The sequence below is a fragment of the Impatiens glandulifera genome, chromosome 1 (genome assembly GCF_907164915.1).
Source record: "Impatiens glandulifera chromosome 1, dImpGla2.1, whole genome shotgun sequence".
NCBI lineage: Eukaryota > Viridiplantae > Streptophyta > Magnoliopsida > Ericales > Balsaminaceae > Impatiens > Impatiens glandulifera.
In genome coordinates, this window is record NC_061862.1 from 155,562,256 (window position 1) to 155,577,972 (window position 15,717).

The 15,717-nt window shown below is 26.8% G+C and overlaps 1 protein-coding gene across 1 annotated transcript; it reads right to left on the reverse strand.

The window, feature by feature from the left end:
• Positions 1-15,235: 15,235 nt before the first annotated feature.
• On the reverse strand, positions 15,236-15,717 carry LOC124912271 (F-box/kelch-repeat protein At1g80440-like). The gene is made up of 2 exons (XM_047452864.1): positions 15,502-15,717; positions 15,236-15,457 (listed from the first exon to the last, which is right to left on the reverse strand). Exons 1-2 carry the CDS (start codon positions 15,715-15,717, stop codon positions 15,236-15,238), a joined length of 438 nt encoding a protein of 145 aa, XP_047308820.1.

Here is a 15,717-nt window from a genome sequence, read left to right on the forward strand (position 1 = left end):
ATTAGAAATTTGAAGACCTCTCTTGGTGGTGGAATATTGGCAAAACTTAGAACCTTTTTTGTAACTTCCAAGAAAAATCAATTCAATGGCCTGTAATAACCATGTATTCAATTTTTTGATTTTTTGATTTCCAACTATCAGTTGTCAAACTGATTGTATGAACACTTTCCAAATTTTTTTTCAACTTACTTTTCTCAATCTCAAAAATCTTAACGCAATCTGCCTTGCAAGTAACTCTATTAATTTTTTTTCCATTCAGGCATCCCTCATTTTCATCATCAAATTAAATCATTTCTCATCTATAATAGTGAATGGATGTTCATGCATCATAACCCAGTTAGTAGCCTGCCTCTCTCATTTGTTCCATTTCAAATTTTCCAGTATGTAAATAAGGAAGAGAATTTGAACCTGAATCACTTGGCAAAAAGTTCAGCTTCATTTATAGTTCAGCTTCTCTCAAATTTATCTTTTTTTTAATGCAGTTTATATTGTGTCTCAAAAAACTTGTTGTAGATCCTTTACATATTGTTAAATGAGAGAAGCAATGCTTGCATTTTGCTTTTTCACTTCCATCCACCGCCGTAACAGTTTCAAAATCATTCCAAACAGTAGACGTTTTTTTCTTTTATTGATATGAAAACCTTTCTCATGTTCTTCTTGATTTTGATTTTGTTGTGATTCTTCCCCATCAACACTAGTATAATTTAATTTCAACATTCCTAATGTTTCATCTTGTTGAACTTCATTGCTCTCAATTTCAGCCACACCACCATGTACGGACATGATTGATCTAAAAGCCACCCAAAATACAACTATAGATTTACAACTATGGATTTATCAAAATCATGTTGGTGTTCTAAAAATACTCCCCGCACGTTGTTGATGCAACTAATTTCATCACCTCTCTGTTCTTTCTCATATATAATCACCAACAACAACTGAACTTGTAATCAATTCAAACACAAACCCGTTTAACCATGGGAAACTGTATTAACATTCATGCATCTACTTTCTCTCTAAAGATAAGATCAAACACAAAAGCATATGACTTTCAAGAAACAAGAACAAGAACCCGATCTGTCAAATAAGAAGATTTACGCAGAAAAACACATGGAATAGTTACTATATTCGATCTGTCTTCAACCGGAACAACGGGTAGGATTCTGGAGACTGAGGAGAGAAGAGAAAGAACTTGCTTTACGCTGATTCGCCGAATACGGAGGAGGACCCGATTATAGAAAGAAACCCTAGCTTTCTTTGTTGTTGACGGCTGAATACAATAGAGTGAATATAATAAAATACATTTTTTTATTATAAAAATTAAATATGAAATATATATTAAAAATTAAAAATATATATTATAAACTCGAGTAGCTCGATGAGTACTCGAGTCGGGTATATAACTACTCGAACTCGGCTCGATTATATAATGAGCCGAGCTCGAGCCGAGCTTTGACCGAGTTGCTCGCGGAAAACTCACGAGCAGCTCGTCTCATTTTCAGCCCTACAGTGGATTATATATTTTCTTTCTAAAAGGGATTTTAGTCATTCTCGTTACGGGTGTTACGGAAGCTCTTCCCTATTAGGAAAACTGGATAGGTTAGTTCCAATGGTAGTGTGCGTACTCACTATCATTGTTCATACTTAATTTAGTCTCATGAGTGGGCATAAGCGTTAATAGTTGTAACAATGAAAGCCTAATTGGTGTTAAAGAAGAGCTTCGAAATTTAAATTGATCTAAATAGTGAGCTAATTCGACCATTTAATTAATGGCTGAGTTACTCATGAATGATCATGTCTATGTTGTTCTGGGAATCGATAAAACGTTATAATCCATTATTATGTTTATGTTATGGGTTTTGACGATTTGTTAGCAATATTTTTTCATTCTTATTATTAGAGTAAAATTCATATTTTATCAAAATGACATTTTTTTAAAAGGTCAATTATAATGATATAAACGATAATCGTTTAAACATAACGTCAAAATATTAAAAAAAAAAAAAACAACTATTCACATATTCACTAACCACTTATTGAAAGAAAATTATCTACACCTATAAATATAATGAGACTAACCATTTGAGAGCAATAATGAAAATATAAGAAAAAAATTATCAACAACAAACAAAAATAAGATAAAATTTAGCGTTAACAATCTTGGGGTTCTTCAAAAATTTAATGAGTTCTTCGACCAAGTCTTGATTTTTTCCCAAGAGATCTCATATCTTTATCGGCAATACATTATAAAATATATTGAGTAAACATAAAAATAAAAACTAAAATAAGATACATTAAAAAAAAATAATTGTCAAACTTATTAAAATAAAATAAGTTAAACTATGCCAAAATTATTAAAATTAAATATATATATATATATATATATATAATTTTTTTCAAAATGGAGATACTATAACATATCTAATCAGTATTATGAATTTAACTTTATATTTAAATAAAATTCATTTTGAAAAGGAATTTAAGAATGCATATTCATTGAAACAGTCATAAGAACAACATAATCAAGTTATAGCTAGAAAAAGGACAAAACACTAAGAAGATGAGAGGATGCCCTTAAACAAGTAGGACTCTCTTGATAAGAAAACCAACAAAAACAAAACACAACCTTACTGTCCAATTCAGTGCACCTCTAAACAGAACATTGAATAAACATCATCATAAATCTGATAACATTTGATAATTTCTTATCTTTCTCAATTTAGTGCAACTCTACAGAACAGCTTGATAAAATGTGATAAGGAACCTCAAACCTATCAAGATGACCGGCTGATTCATCTCGTATAAAGTTCGATCCCCCATCTAGTGCATTCTGATAATCAATCAATAAAGTTCGAACCCCCAATGGTAATGTATCAAACGGATGGAAGTTGGAACATAGAAACATGGAAAAATCCGGAACAATTTTAACATGTCTCCATTCTCCAACATCAAAATTGTATATATAAGTCGAGAACATGGATAAAACCCTGAATTCGTTACCAATCAACTCCCCTCTGCAGTGACCTTCTTTATAATCTCTGATCGGAGGCAGCTCGGACCACTCGTCCTTCATCACATCGTACATCCATGCCGAATTTGAGTCACGGTCTTGCTCTGACAATCTAAAGCCACCGGCGACGAATACCCGGAAGTCGTCGGAAGCAGCCACCGCGAAAGAAAACTTCCGTGCTGGCAAGTTCTTTCCTTGCCGCCAGCGTCCAGATGAAAAGTCAAACACAAACAATGAATTCGAAAGTGAACTAACGAACGGATCATAACTATTCAAAAGGACGAGTTTCCCTTGCGAGCTAACAATCTGGCTAAGATCATCGAACTCAACTGTGGAATTAGGAAGAGGGGCCAGTGTTTTACACTCACCACTCAACGGGTCTAAAACATTGATAACATAACTGGGAGTGGGAGGTTTGTCTGATCTCATCTCAGGAGGGGCATGGAGCAAGCAAGCCGAGTGTTTGATAAGTCCAAGTTGTTTCCTGAGCAGGTAAAATTGACGGCTTTCGATAAGCTCAAGCCATTTACGGCATACAAGAGATGCCGTGTATCTGGACTTTCTGGGTAGTCGAACCAGACACTCAAGAATCAGATCTTCGGACAAACGAGAATGTTTCATTTTCTATAATTGTTGGTGTTTCAGAGATGAAGAACATGAGATATTAATAGATCAATTTTCGAATTGCCAGTTCCATTAATGGTGGGTGGTATTTAATAAACTTGGGAGGATACGAAGAGTTTCCGAAGGAAGGATATTAATACTGGCCACTTTTATTTGAAATAATTTGTTATACTTATCTTTTAAATAATTTTTCTCTAACTATCTTCCTTTACATTCACACTCCCAAATTATTCTTTTTTTTTTCTCTCTAAATCATTAATCAACATTTTAATTACACATCTTTCATATTAAATTTACTAATTACTTTATTTTATAAATAAAAATATATATATTTTTTAATATATATAATTAAAATTAAACAATTATAAATATAATTCAAATAAATATTATAAACTAAAATTAATTATATCACATAAAGTTTTAATATTATATTATTTATTAAAATAAAATAAAATATATTATATTATATAAATATTAAAATAATACATATATTACATAAATATTAAAATAACATATATATTTTAAAGTTTATTGTAATTTATTGTAATTTTAAAGTTTTTTAAATTAATACTTTTATAAATATTTTAGAATTTAGGTAATTTATTTTAAGGTTTAATTTATTTTATTTTATTTAAGATTTATGTTATTTATTTAATTTTAGTTTATAATATTTATTTTGATATTTAATTTAATATGTTTAGTTTTAATTATATATATTATATTTATAAAATTAAGTAGAAATAAAATATATGTGTTATTTTAATATTTAATGTAATATACTGTTATTTTATTATTTATATAATATAATATATTTTATTTTAGTATATAATATTAAAGGTGTAGATAATGATTTTTGTTTTAGTTTATAATATTTATTTGTATTATTTAATTTATAATGCTTATTTTTAATTATATATATATTATATTTATAAAATTAAGTAAAAATAAAATATATGTGTTATTTTAATATTTATGTAATATATTTTATTTAATATATATTATTAATTTTAATTATATATATTTGTATTTATAAATTAAATAATTAGTGAATTTAATGTGAAAGATATGTAATTAAAAGGTTGATTAATAATTTAAAAAGAGAAAGGTAGGTAATTTAGGAATGTGAATGAAAAGTTGAATAGTTTGAAAAAAAAATTTGAAAGACGAATAGAATTGGAATTAGTTCCTTTTATTTAATACTTGAAAAGTTGAGTGATGATGGAAGATCGATGGAGTGTAGCTTTGGGAATTGATAAAAATGTTATAATCAATCAAATCCATTATTATATAATGTTTATGAAATGGGTTCTCATTTCTTAAATGTTTATAGCTAGGTAGGTTGTTAATGACAAACATAAGTAATGATAGTTAAGAATGGATCTGGAGTTAGAGTAGCTGGACTTCAACTAATGAATAAACTATAATATATATCTAAACAGAGACTATATTTTATAATTTTAAATAAATTTTGTTTTATTAGATTTTACAACCTAAATTCATTCATAAAATTTATGTTTATAGTTAAATCAAGTTGAATATACAGGGTCCAATAATTGGTAAAAATTAATTATGTAACTCTCAAATCTTGTCTATGAGAATGAGAGTAGGAATGACAATGGGGCAAATTAAAACGAGGCGAAAAATGCGTTTATCATCTCTGTCCCATTTTATTTTAAAGTTTATTTTACCATGATCCTCGTGGACACTATATATTTTTACAAAATAAAATATATTTATAAAATTATATAAACGATTTTTTAAATATTAATATATGAAAAATTATATTATTATAAAAAATAACATATTTTTTTTATATAAATTATGAAAAATAAATAAATATATTGTTAATTATATATATTTAATTGTATTTATTAGTATTCGGGTAAAATCAGAGTGAGATTAAGACGGTTTCATGACGGATAACACAAATATCATCTTCACCCTCATTCATAGTGAATTACTGGTTAAACCGGGAAAAAATGCTATTAATGGGATAATTCAGATCGGAAACCGCGGGGCGGATCATAATTGTCATCCATACTTGGGAGTATCGCACATCAGCTCGATAATTGTCGTCTCATAACTCACATTGCTCTCAAGTTTAGAGTTCGTTTTAAAAGTTTTAATTTTGGACTAGCTTTAACTTTTTAGATTCGCCATCTAATTTAATTTTGAGAAATTATGAAATAAAAATATTTTGTGTAAAATTCAACTTTTATCAAATAATGAAAAACGATAAAAATGATATATTCCTTCCATAATTTTGGTTTTAAGAAATGTCACGCATTCTTAAAAAAAAAATAAAGTAACACGTCGTATCTCTGCGTTTCATCACTTTCGCACATTTTAATAACCTCATAAACCTCCTCCATCGAAAAATGAGCCTCCAACATATCTTTTTTAGCGTTGTACTAATTGAATAAAAAATAGTACAATTCAGTTTAGGACCTCAAATGACTCCTCAAATATACCCTTATAAAATTTTCCAGTACTCGTAGAGATTTTTAGTTCACTATTATGAACTTCCATCTCGATTTTTTAAAATGTTTATTTAATAGATATAAACGATTTAAACCTAATGACAAAAACAATACAAAAATACGAATGTTTATTTTGTCATCAAGCACACTTAAAATATCATTTGAGAGCAACAATGAAAATATAAACAAAATATGCTCACTAATGAACAAGCATAACCTAACATTTACCATCAACGAGTTCACCGATCACCTTCACCGAATTTCTAGAAAAGATATCTCATATCATCAATACATTATATTTAATCACCTTGCATAAACATTAAATAAAATTTAAACAAGTTACATTAAAAAAAATGTTAAATTTATAATCCAATTTATTAAAATAAAATACATATTTTATCGAAATAACATATTATATAAATAGTAAAATAAAATATATTAAATAAACATTTAAATAAAATATATTAAATAAATACATTACAAGCTAGGTTAAACTTTTAGCTAAGATGGAGTGTGACCTCGAGAAATTGCCACTCTTTCCCAACAGCTATATGAACAATCATATTTCTACTTTTTATAAGCCTATTGGACCTAGCATACGGCTATATATATATATATATATATATATATATATATATATATATATATATATATATATATATAGGCAATCAAGTGCTTTCATAAATTTTTAATTTATTATTTTTAATTAAAATAATAAATTTGTTTTTTTGGAAGGTAAACTTAATAGTTAATTTATATTTAAAAAAAAAACATATATACATATATAAGAGGAATAAGTGAGGAAATTTTAGAACGAGAATTATGTAAGATGAGTTCATTGACTAAAAAAAAATATAAAAATATTATAAAAATTTCTTCTTTTATTATGTTTTCAGCCACGTTCATATTCAGTCTAACAAATTCTCTCTTCTATATTTCTCTAAATATATGTATATCTTTTTTTCTAAATATATATATATATATATATATATAATTTCTAATAACTAGTTTCTATATAGGTTATTATTTTTTTTATTTCATTATACCTTATCAAGACAGTCAAATGACATCTAATTTAAAAAAAATGACGCTAAATAACTTTTGATAAATGTGTTATTGAGATAAAATTCATTTTTTTTATTTTAAAACCTAACCATCACATCATTAATTTAATTTATCTATTTATATATTAAAATACTAAAATTATCTTTTACTTTTTTTTTAATATAAATCAATTATTAAATAAAAATATAGAAAGATAAAAGGTAATTTGGTAAAAAAAAAAACTTTTTTTCCCAATGTACAAATTTTTATTCTTGAAGGCTTGAAGCCTCCATGTGACTCTATTCATAATTGGATTCTAAATTTAACAATTTTGAAACAACAATAATAATTATGCCTTATAATTGTTTTTAATAAAATTAATAATTTCAAAATATATATATATATATATGTGTAAGGATAGGCGATAGACCTGACCACGGTTCGAATTTATCAAAATATTAAACCATATTCAATTCTTTATAAGTCGAATCGAATACGAATTATGAAAATTTCGAATTCGAATCGAATTCGAATCGAATTATTATCGAATTATAATCGAATCGAATTATAATCGAATTCGAATTAATTTTATAATTTTAATTCTATATCAAAATTAACCTCAAAAAAAATTGATAAATTTGTGTAATAAGCTTGTAAAAACGGTAACAAAAAAACGGTAATAATATGAAACGGTTATAAGAATTTGATGCATCAAAAAATACTATGGCCTTCCGTCTTCCTTCCTTTATCATTTTTTGTTCCAAATCTGACATATGTAATTAACACTTTCAAGTCTCAAGTCACATTCACATCAGTCATAGTCACGGTCCTTTATTATTTTTTGTTCCAAATCTGACATATGTAATTAACACTCTCAAGTCTCAAGTTACATTCACACTCACAAGTCACACCGTATAATCTATTATTATTATAATATTAAATTTAATAATTTGTGTCGAATTAGAAATTCGAATCCGAATCGAATTCGAATTCGAATTTTAAATATTGAAAACCGTATTCAATTCTTACTCTAACGAATTCGAATTCGAATTCTTGACGAATCGAATTTTGACGAATCGAATAGAATTTTTAACGAATCGAATCGAATCGAATCTCGAATAAAATTCTATTCGTGGCCGCCAGGTCTAATAGGGGAGCAAAATTTTGAATGTGTAGGGAGGTGATATGAAATGGTGACTAGGCCTAATTACTCAACATAATTTCAAATGTTTATTTATCTCTCTTATTCATTAATAATTTATCTCTCTTCTCTTTATTAATAATTTATTTTTTATCTTTTCAATCTTTATTAATAATTTATTTATATTATTAATTTGTAAATATATATTTATATATTTTATTATTTAACTTATTTATTTAAAAAAAATTAGAATAATAAAAAGAACAATAATAAATCAAATAAATAAATAACAAAATATATATTTTCAAATATATATTATATTTGATAAATATATATTTCAAAGAACAATAAAATAAATATGAAAAATCTTAATTTTTTTAATTAATTATCTCTCCTCTATTAATATATATATATATATATATTAATAATTTATTTATTTATTTGTTTTTAAAATGAGTTATAATAGGAAAACTAAGAATTTGTCAATAGCCCCGAGTTTTGGGATGCCCTAGTCCCGATAAAACAAAGTTCATTTTTTTTGTTGCCATAGATTTAGTAATAAAAATGGTTAAAAAAAATATTGTTTTTAGTGGAATTTGAACTCCTTAAGCAAAATTTTAAGTTTGCATCTTGGACTACTCTGTTATAATATTATATTCTTAAAGATCATATATTTATCTATATATCTTATATATTTATTAATATATAAATTATATATTTTATTAAATGGGCTACATTGGGGAGTGTGCTGCCCTAGCCAGAGGACTTGCCGGGCTGTCAATATCTAACTCAAATCATACATACTAATATTCAAAATAAATATAACTTAATCTATCAACTATTAATATTCAACGTAAATAAAAAAACACTTTAGAATAAGAGTTAACTATGGATAATATAAAAAGAAATAATATATAACATTTTGAGTTAATTGATTGGATTTATAATACATTTTATTAGAAAATAAAATATAAAAAAAATTAAAGAGAAGGGAGAAATAATTAATTAAAAATATTTTATTTTTTATTCTCTTAAATATATATTTATCAAATATAATATATATTTGAATATATATATTTTTATTTGTTTTATTATTGTACCTATTAATATTTAAAATAAATTATTAATATACATTGAAGAGAAAAAAAAACAAATAATTAATGGAGATAAGAAAGATAAATTATTAATGAATAAGAGAGAGATAAATAAACATTTGAAATTATATTTAGTCATCATGGGCAGTCACCTTCCACATCACTTAGCTATACATTCGCTGCAAAACTTTCGCATCACTTCACTATACATTCGCTGCAAAACTTTCGTTCCCCTATAATTATATATATATATATATATATATATATATATATATATATATATATATATATATATATTTATGAAAAATAATAACAATTATTGATAATTTGGAATAATTATTAATAAATTAAGTAATGATATTTAAGATTAGTAAGATTAATATTTTAATTTATATATATATATATATATATATATATATATATATAATATATATAAAAAATATTGTAAGCAATTTTAATTTTAATTAAATATATATTATATTTTAAAATTAAGTAAATATAAAATATACTTGTTATTTAAATTTATTTTATTTTAATATTTATGTAATATATTTTATTTTAATATATATTATTTAAATTTTATTTTATTTTAATTATTTATGCATTTATATATATTTATATTTATAAAATTAAGTTACTTTATAGAAATATATAATTAATTAGTTAATGAATGGATTTAAAAAAGCAGGCAAGTATTTTAAAAATGAATAAAAATGTGGATTTAAACCACAAATATTAGGCTTTCTATTTTAGTTTACTTCACATTTTTTCTCATTTATTAAATCAATACATTAATTAACTAAAATACTAAATATTAATTTTTTTAAATGGTAGATAGTGCATATCTACTTTTGAAATAGGTGACTTGGAGGCTGTTATTCAAAAAATGTAATTGTAGATAAAAAATACTCACGCGCCTGTTACATGTGTAAGAATAATATTATTGAAACGATATATTTTGGTTTATATGTATATTTAAAAAGCAATATGCAAAACAATATGTTACCTAAAATATATTCCCAAACCCAAAATTTCATTAGCCTTTACTTCTTTTTTTTCTTTTTTTTCTTTTTTTTCTGACTTTGATTCTTTCTAGAAAGAACATACAACACAAAATGCAGTTTATTTACGCTAATCTAGACACAAAGACAACCACAAATATGAAAACCCGATTCTTTCAAATTCGCTAATCAAAACCCTTAATTCGCTGAAATTCGGTAATTAAATTAAGGGAAAATTACCTAAGTGGCCCTCAAATTACTTTCATCGCTTACCTTTAACACTTAAATTATTTTGTAAAACAAATTACCCCTTAAACTTTTTGAAAAGTCACCAATGGCCCTCAAACTATCAGAAAGGGTCACTAAAGGCCCTTCTGTCAATTTTTCCGTTACAACATAACATCTCGAATTAAAACCCTTATTTTCAATTATCATAACGACTCTTCATTTTCAACCATCATTCTTGACTCTACATCTTCTCTACGACAACCTACTTACCTAATATCGTATTTCTTCTTTTTCATAGATTTGTAAAGAGAATGGTCTGCTAGAGAAGTAGAGAAACCCTAAGTTGCGATCGATGCGAGAGAAGGTTCTACTAGAGGGATAAAGAAAGACATAAGATAAAGTTCATAGTATTAGAGCAATGACTTGGATGATTAGACCTAGAAATTGCGATTTTAGTTCCAATCGAGTATACGGTAAGTATTTGTTGGTGTATACCTAGTTCTTAGTTTTCTTCTTTAAGATATATTATTTTTAAATATATTTCTCCATGTATTAACTATAGTTATCTCATTTGTACCTAATTTCTGCTATAAATTTATCTTTATTAAGGAAAAGATACTGGAAGAAAGAAAACATTACATTTATTATGTGATATAATGATTCTTCTAGTTAGGTAAAAATCACTTGAACTACTTGTTACTGTAGTAACTTATATTGCTCCATGTATTAAGATATATTGCTACTTGTTACTTAAGATATATTATTTTTAAACCTAAGACTACTTGTTTAAGTAATATAAATTTACTAGTTTATATAATATACTTGATAATATGTTCATTTTTCTCCAATTAAAACTCTCATTTTCTAATTATGCATTGATATCAAGTTTACAATATTTATATATTCTTCTAACTTCTATACTATTTCAATGTACATATATTGGGTTATAGGTCTTGAGTCTAAAATTTTCAGCATTAAACTTTATCATGAAGGAAGAAGAGATGGGTTATTATACGTTTGTGGTGATGTTGATTACATTGATTACTATGATGTTGATAGATTGTCTTTCCAATCGATTAAGGCAATGACTAAAGACCTAGGTATGACAACAATAATATGTTCTTCTCGTATGTGGAACCATGTGATCCTTTGAAATGTAACATAAGGAATATTGTAAACGATGTTGATGTTATGAATATGTGTACGTGGGTAAATCAGGTGATCCTTTGAATATTTTGATTTATTGAATGTATTTACATTGCATGGTAGACCTTTTGTTTTTTTAACTGTAGTGACTATTCAAAAGAAGAGGATGAAGCAAATGATGATGGGAAAATCAATATTTTAGGGCTTAGTATATGAATATTATAAACTATCAGAGTATATATTTTTTCATTTTAAGTGTAATGTTTTGTCTTTATGTTTTTAACTGTAGTATTTTTGGATTTTTAACTGCAGTATGTAAAAGATGATTATAAATGATTTTAGTACTTTTTAATGAATATTATTTGTCTAGATGTTGCAATTGTTTAATCACATTCAATTTTTTTTTATCTTATTGTATAAAGAAAAAAAATAAAAAAGGAATTTGCAATTGTTTAAAACTCTACTGTAATTGTCAAAAAAAACATTGATAAATTACAATAGAACAAATTATTTTCAAATTTTGTCATAAAACAAAATAAAAAATAGTCAAAATTGAATATGTTGATAGTTTTGGGAAAAAATAATTCAAAGGTTAAAAATCAACTATCAAAATAGTTGAAGGGTCAAAAATAAACTATCATAATTGTTGGAGGGCTTTTAGTTAAAACCGTTATGTTTAACCAAAAAATTGATAGAAGGACCATTAGTGACCATTTCTGAAAGTTTAAGAGGCGATTTATTTTCAAAAATAGTTTAAGGGCTAAAAGTAAGCTATGTAAGTAATTTGAGGACCACCTAGGTAGTTTTCCCTTAAATTAATTATATAAATATTTTATTTATTTATAAATATCACATAAATAATACATTAATGACATTTCAAATTTTTAAGACAAAATCTTATTTGGTATAACTTTAACTATAATGATCTTCAAATTGTGAAGGGATAAAAAGAGCGTCGAAATTTGAATTGATCTAAATAGTGTGCCAATTCGGCTATTTAATTAATGGTTGAGTTACTCATAAATGATTATGTCTGTGTTGTTTTGGGAATCGATAAACGTTATAATCCAGTATTATGTTTATGTTATGTATTTTGACAATTTGTTAGCAATATTTTTTCACTTATTATTAGAGTAAAATTCATATTTTATCAAAATGACATTTTTGTAGAAGGTCAATTATAATTTATATATACATAATGATGCTTAATTTTTAAAGTGTCTGGATTGTCGGGTCGAGAGCTGTGGTTAATTTGAATATATATGTGAGAGTAAATGGATACTTGGGTCGGATTGTGGGTTGACTCGCCCATAAATTTAAAACAGTTAAAAATATTATAGGTATGGTTCGAACTTGTAACATAACAAAACAAATACACTCCTTTAACCAACTAGACTAATAACACTTTATATTATAAATTCACACCAAATTTGATTAACATAGGACATTTTAACAATATAAGTTCAACTTTTTAACTAACTAATATATATATATATATATAATGATGCTTAATTTTTAAAGTGTCCGGATTGCCGGGTCGAGAAATATAGTTAATTTGGATATATATGTGAGAGTAATTGATACTTGAGTCGGATTGTGGGTTGACCCGCTCATAAACTTAAAACGGTTAAAAATGTTATAGGTATGGTTCAAACTTACAACATAACAAAACAAGTATAACTTTTTAATCAACTAGGCTAATAACACTTTATATTTTAAATTCAACACCAAATTTGATGAACGCGATACATTTTAACAATATAAGTTCAACTTTTTAACTAACTAATATATATATATATATATATATTGATGCTTAATTTTTAAAGTGTCCGGATTGCTGGGTCGAGAACTGTGGGTAATTTGGATATATATGTGAGGTTAAATGGATACTTGGGTCGGATTATGGGTTAACCCGTCCATAAACTTAAAACGATTAAAAATGCTATAGGTATGGTTTGAACTTGTCTATATATATAATGATGCTTAATATTTAAAGTGTCCGGATTGCCGGGTCGAGAGTTGTGGGTAATTTGGATATATATGTGAGAGTAAATAAATACTTGGGTCGGATTGTGGGTTAACCCGCCCATAAACTTAAAACGGTTAAAAATGCTATAAGTATGGTTTGAACTTGTCTATATATATAATGACGTTTAATTTTTAAAGTGACCGGATTACCGAATCGAGAGTTGTGGGTAATTTGGATATATATGTGAGAGTAAATAAATACTTGAGTCGGATTGTGGGTTGACCCGTGCATAAACTTAAAACGGTTAAAAATGCTATAGGTATTGTTTGAACTTGTCTATATATATAATGATGCTTAATTTTTAAAGTGTCCGGATTGCCGGACCGATAGTTGTGGGTAATTTGGATATATATGTGAGAGTAAATGGATACTTGAGTCGGATTGTAGGTTGACCCGCCCATAAACTTAAAACGGTTAAAAATGTTATATGTTTGGTTTGAACTTGCAACTTAACAAAAACAAGTACAACCTTTTAACCAACTAGACTAATAACACTTTATATTATAAAATTTAACACCAAATTTGATGAACACAAGACATTTTAACGATATAAGTTCAACTTTTTAACTAATATATATATATATATATATATATGGTTAATTTGAATATATATGTGAGAGTAAATAGATATTTGGGTCGGATTGTGAGTTACCCGCTCATAAATTTAAAATGATTAAAAAATAAAATTAAAAATGTTATAGGTATTTTTATAATAATATAACATTATCTAATTAGTATTATGAATTTAAATAAAACCCAACTTGAAAAGGAATTTAAGAATGCATATTCTTTGAAACACCCTTCAGAATAACATAATCAAGTTCTATAGCTAGAAAAAGGACAAAACACTAATAAAATAAAAATATGAGAGGATGCCCTTAAACATGTAGGACTCACTTGACAAAAAAAAAACAGCAAAAACAAAACACAACCTTACTTTCCAATTCAGTGCACCTCTAAACAACACATTGAATAAACATCATCATAAATCTGATAAGAGACCTCTTTCTATATAGAAAATCATAACATTTGATCATTTCTCATATTTCTGAATTTAGTGCAACTCTACATAACAGGTTGATAAAACATGTCCATAAATGTGATAAGGAACCTCAATACTATCAAGATGACCGTCTGATTCATCAAAACGTATAAAATCAAATACAGTTAACAAATCAATATAATTCGATACCCCCAACGGAAGGAAGTTGGTACCTGGAAACTTGGAATAATCAAGACCGATTTGAACATGTCTCCATTCTCCAACATCCAAATTGTATATATCAGTCCAGAACGTGGATAAAACCCTGAATTCGTTACCAATCAACACTCCCCTCTGCAGGAGTCTTGGATATAATCCCTAATCGGAGGCAGCTCGGACCACTCGTCCTTCATAACATCGTACATCCATGCCGAATTTGTGTCACGGTGTTCGGAATCAGTCACCGGGGAAAGAATTTGACAAACTAAAGCCACCGGCGACGAATACCCGGCAGTCGTCGGAAGCAGCCATCGCGAAATAATACTTCCGTGTTGGCAAGCTCTTTCCTTGCCGCCAGAGTCCAGTTGAAAAGTCAAACACAAATAATGAATTCGAAAGTGAACTAACGAGCGGATCACAACTATTCAAAAGGACGAGTTTCCTTTGCGAGCTAACAATCTGGCTAAAAACATCGAACGGGTCAAAAACATTGATAACATAACTGGGAGTGGTTGGTCTGATCTCATCTCAGGAGGGGCCAGTAGCAAGCAAGCCAAGTGTTTGATAAGTCCAAGTTGTTTCCTGAGCAGGTAAAATTGACGGCTTTTAATAAGCTGAAGCCATTTACGGCATACAAGAGATGCCGTGTACCTGGACTTTCGGGGAAGTCGAACAAGACACTCAAGAATCAGATCTTCGGGCAAACGAGAAGGCTTCAT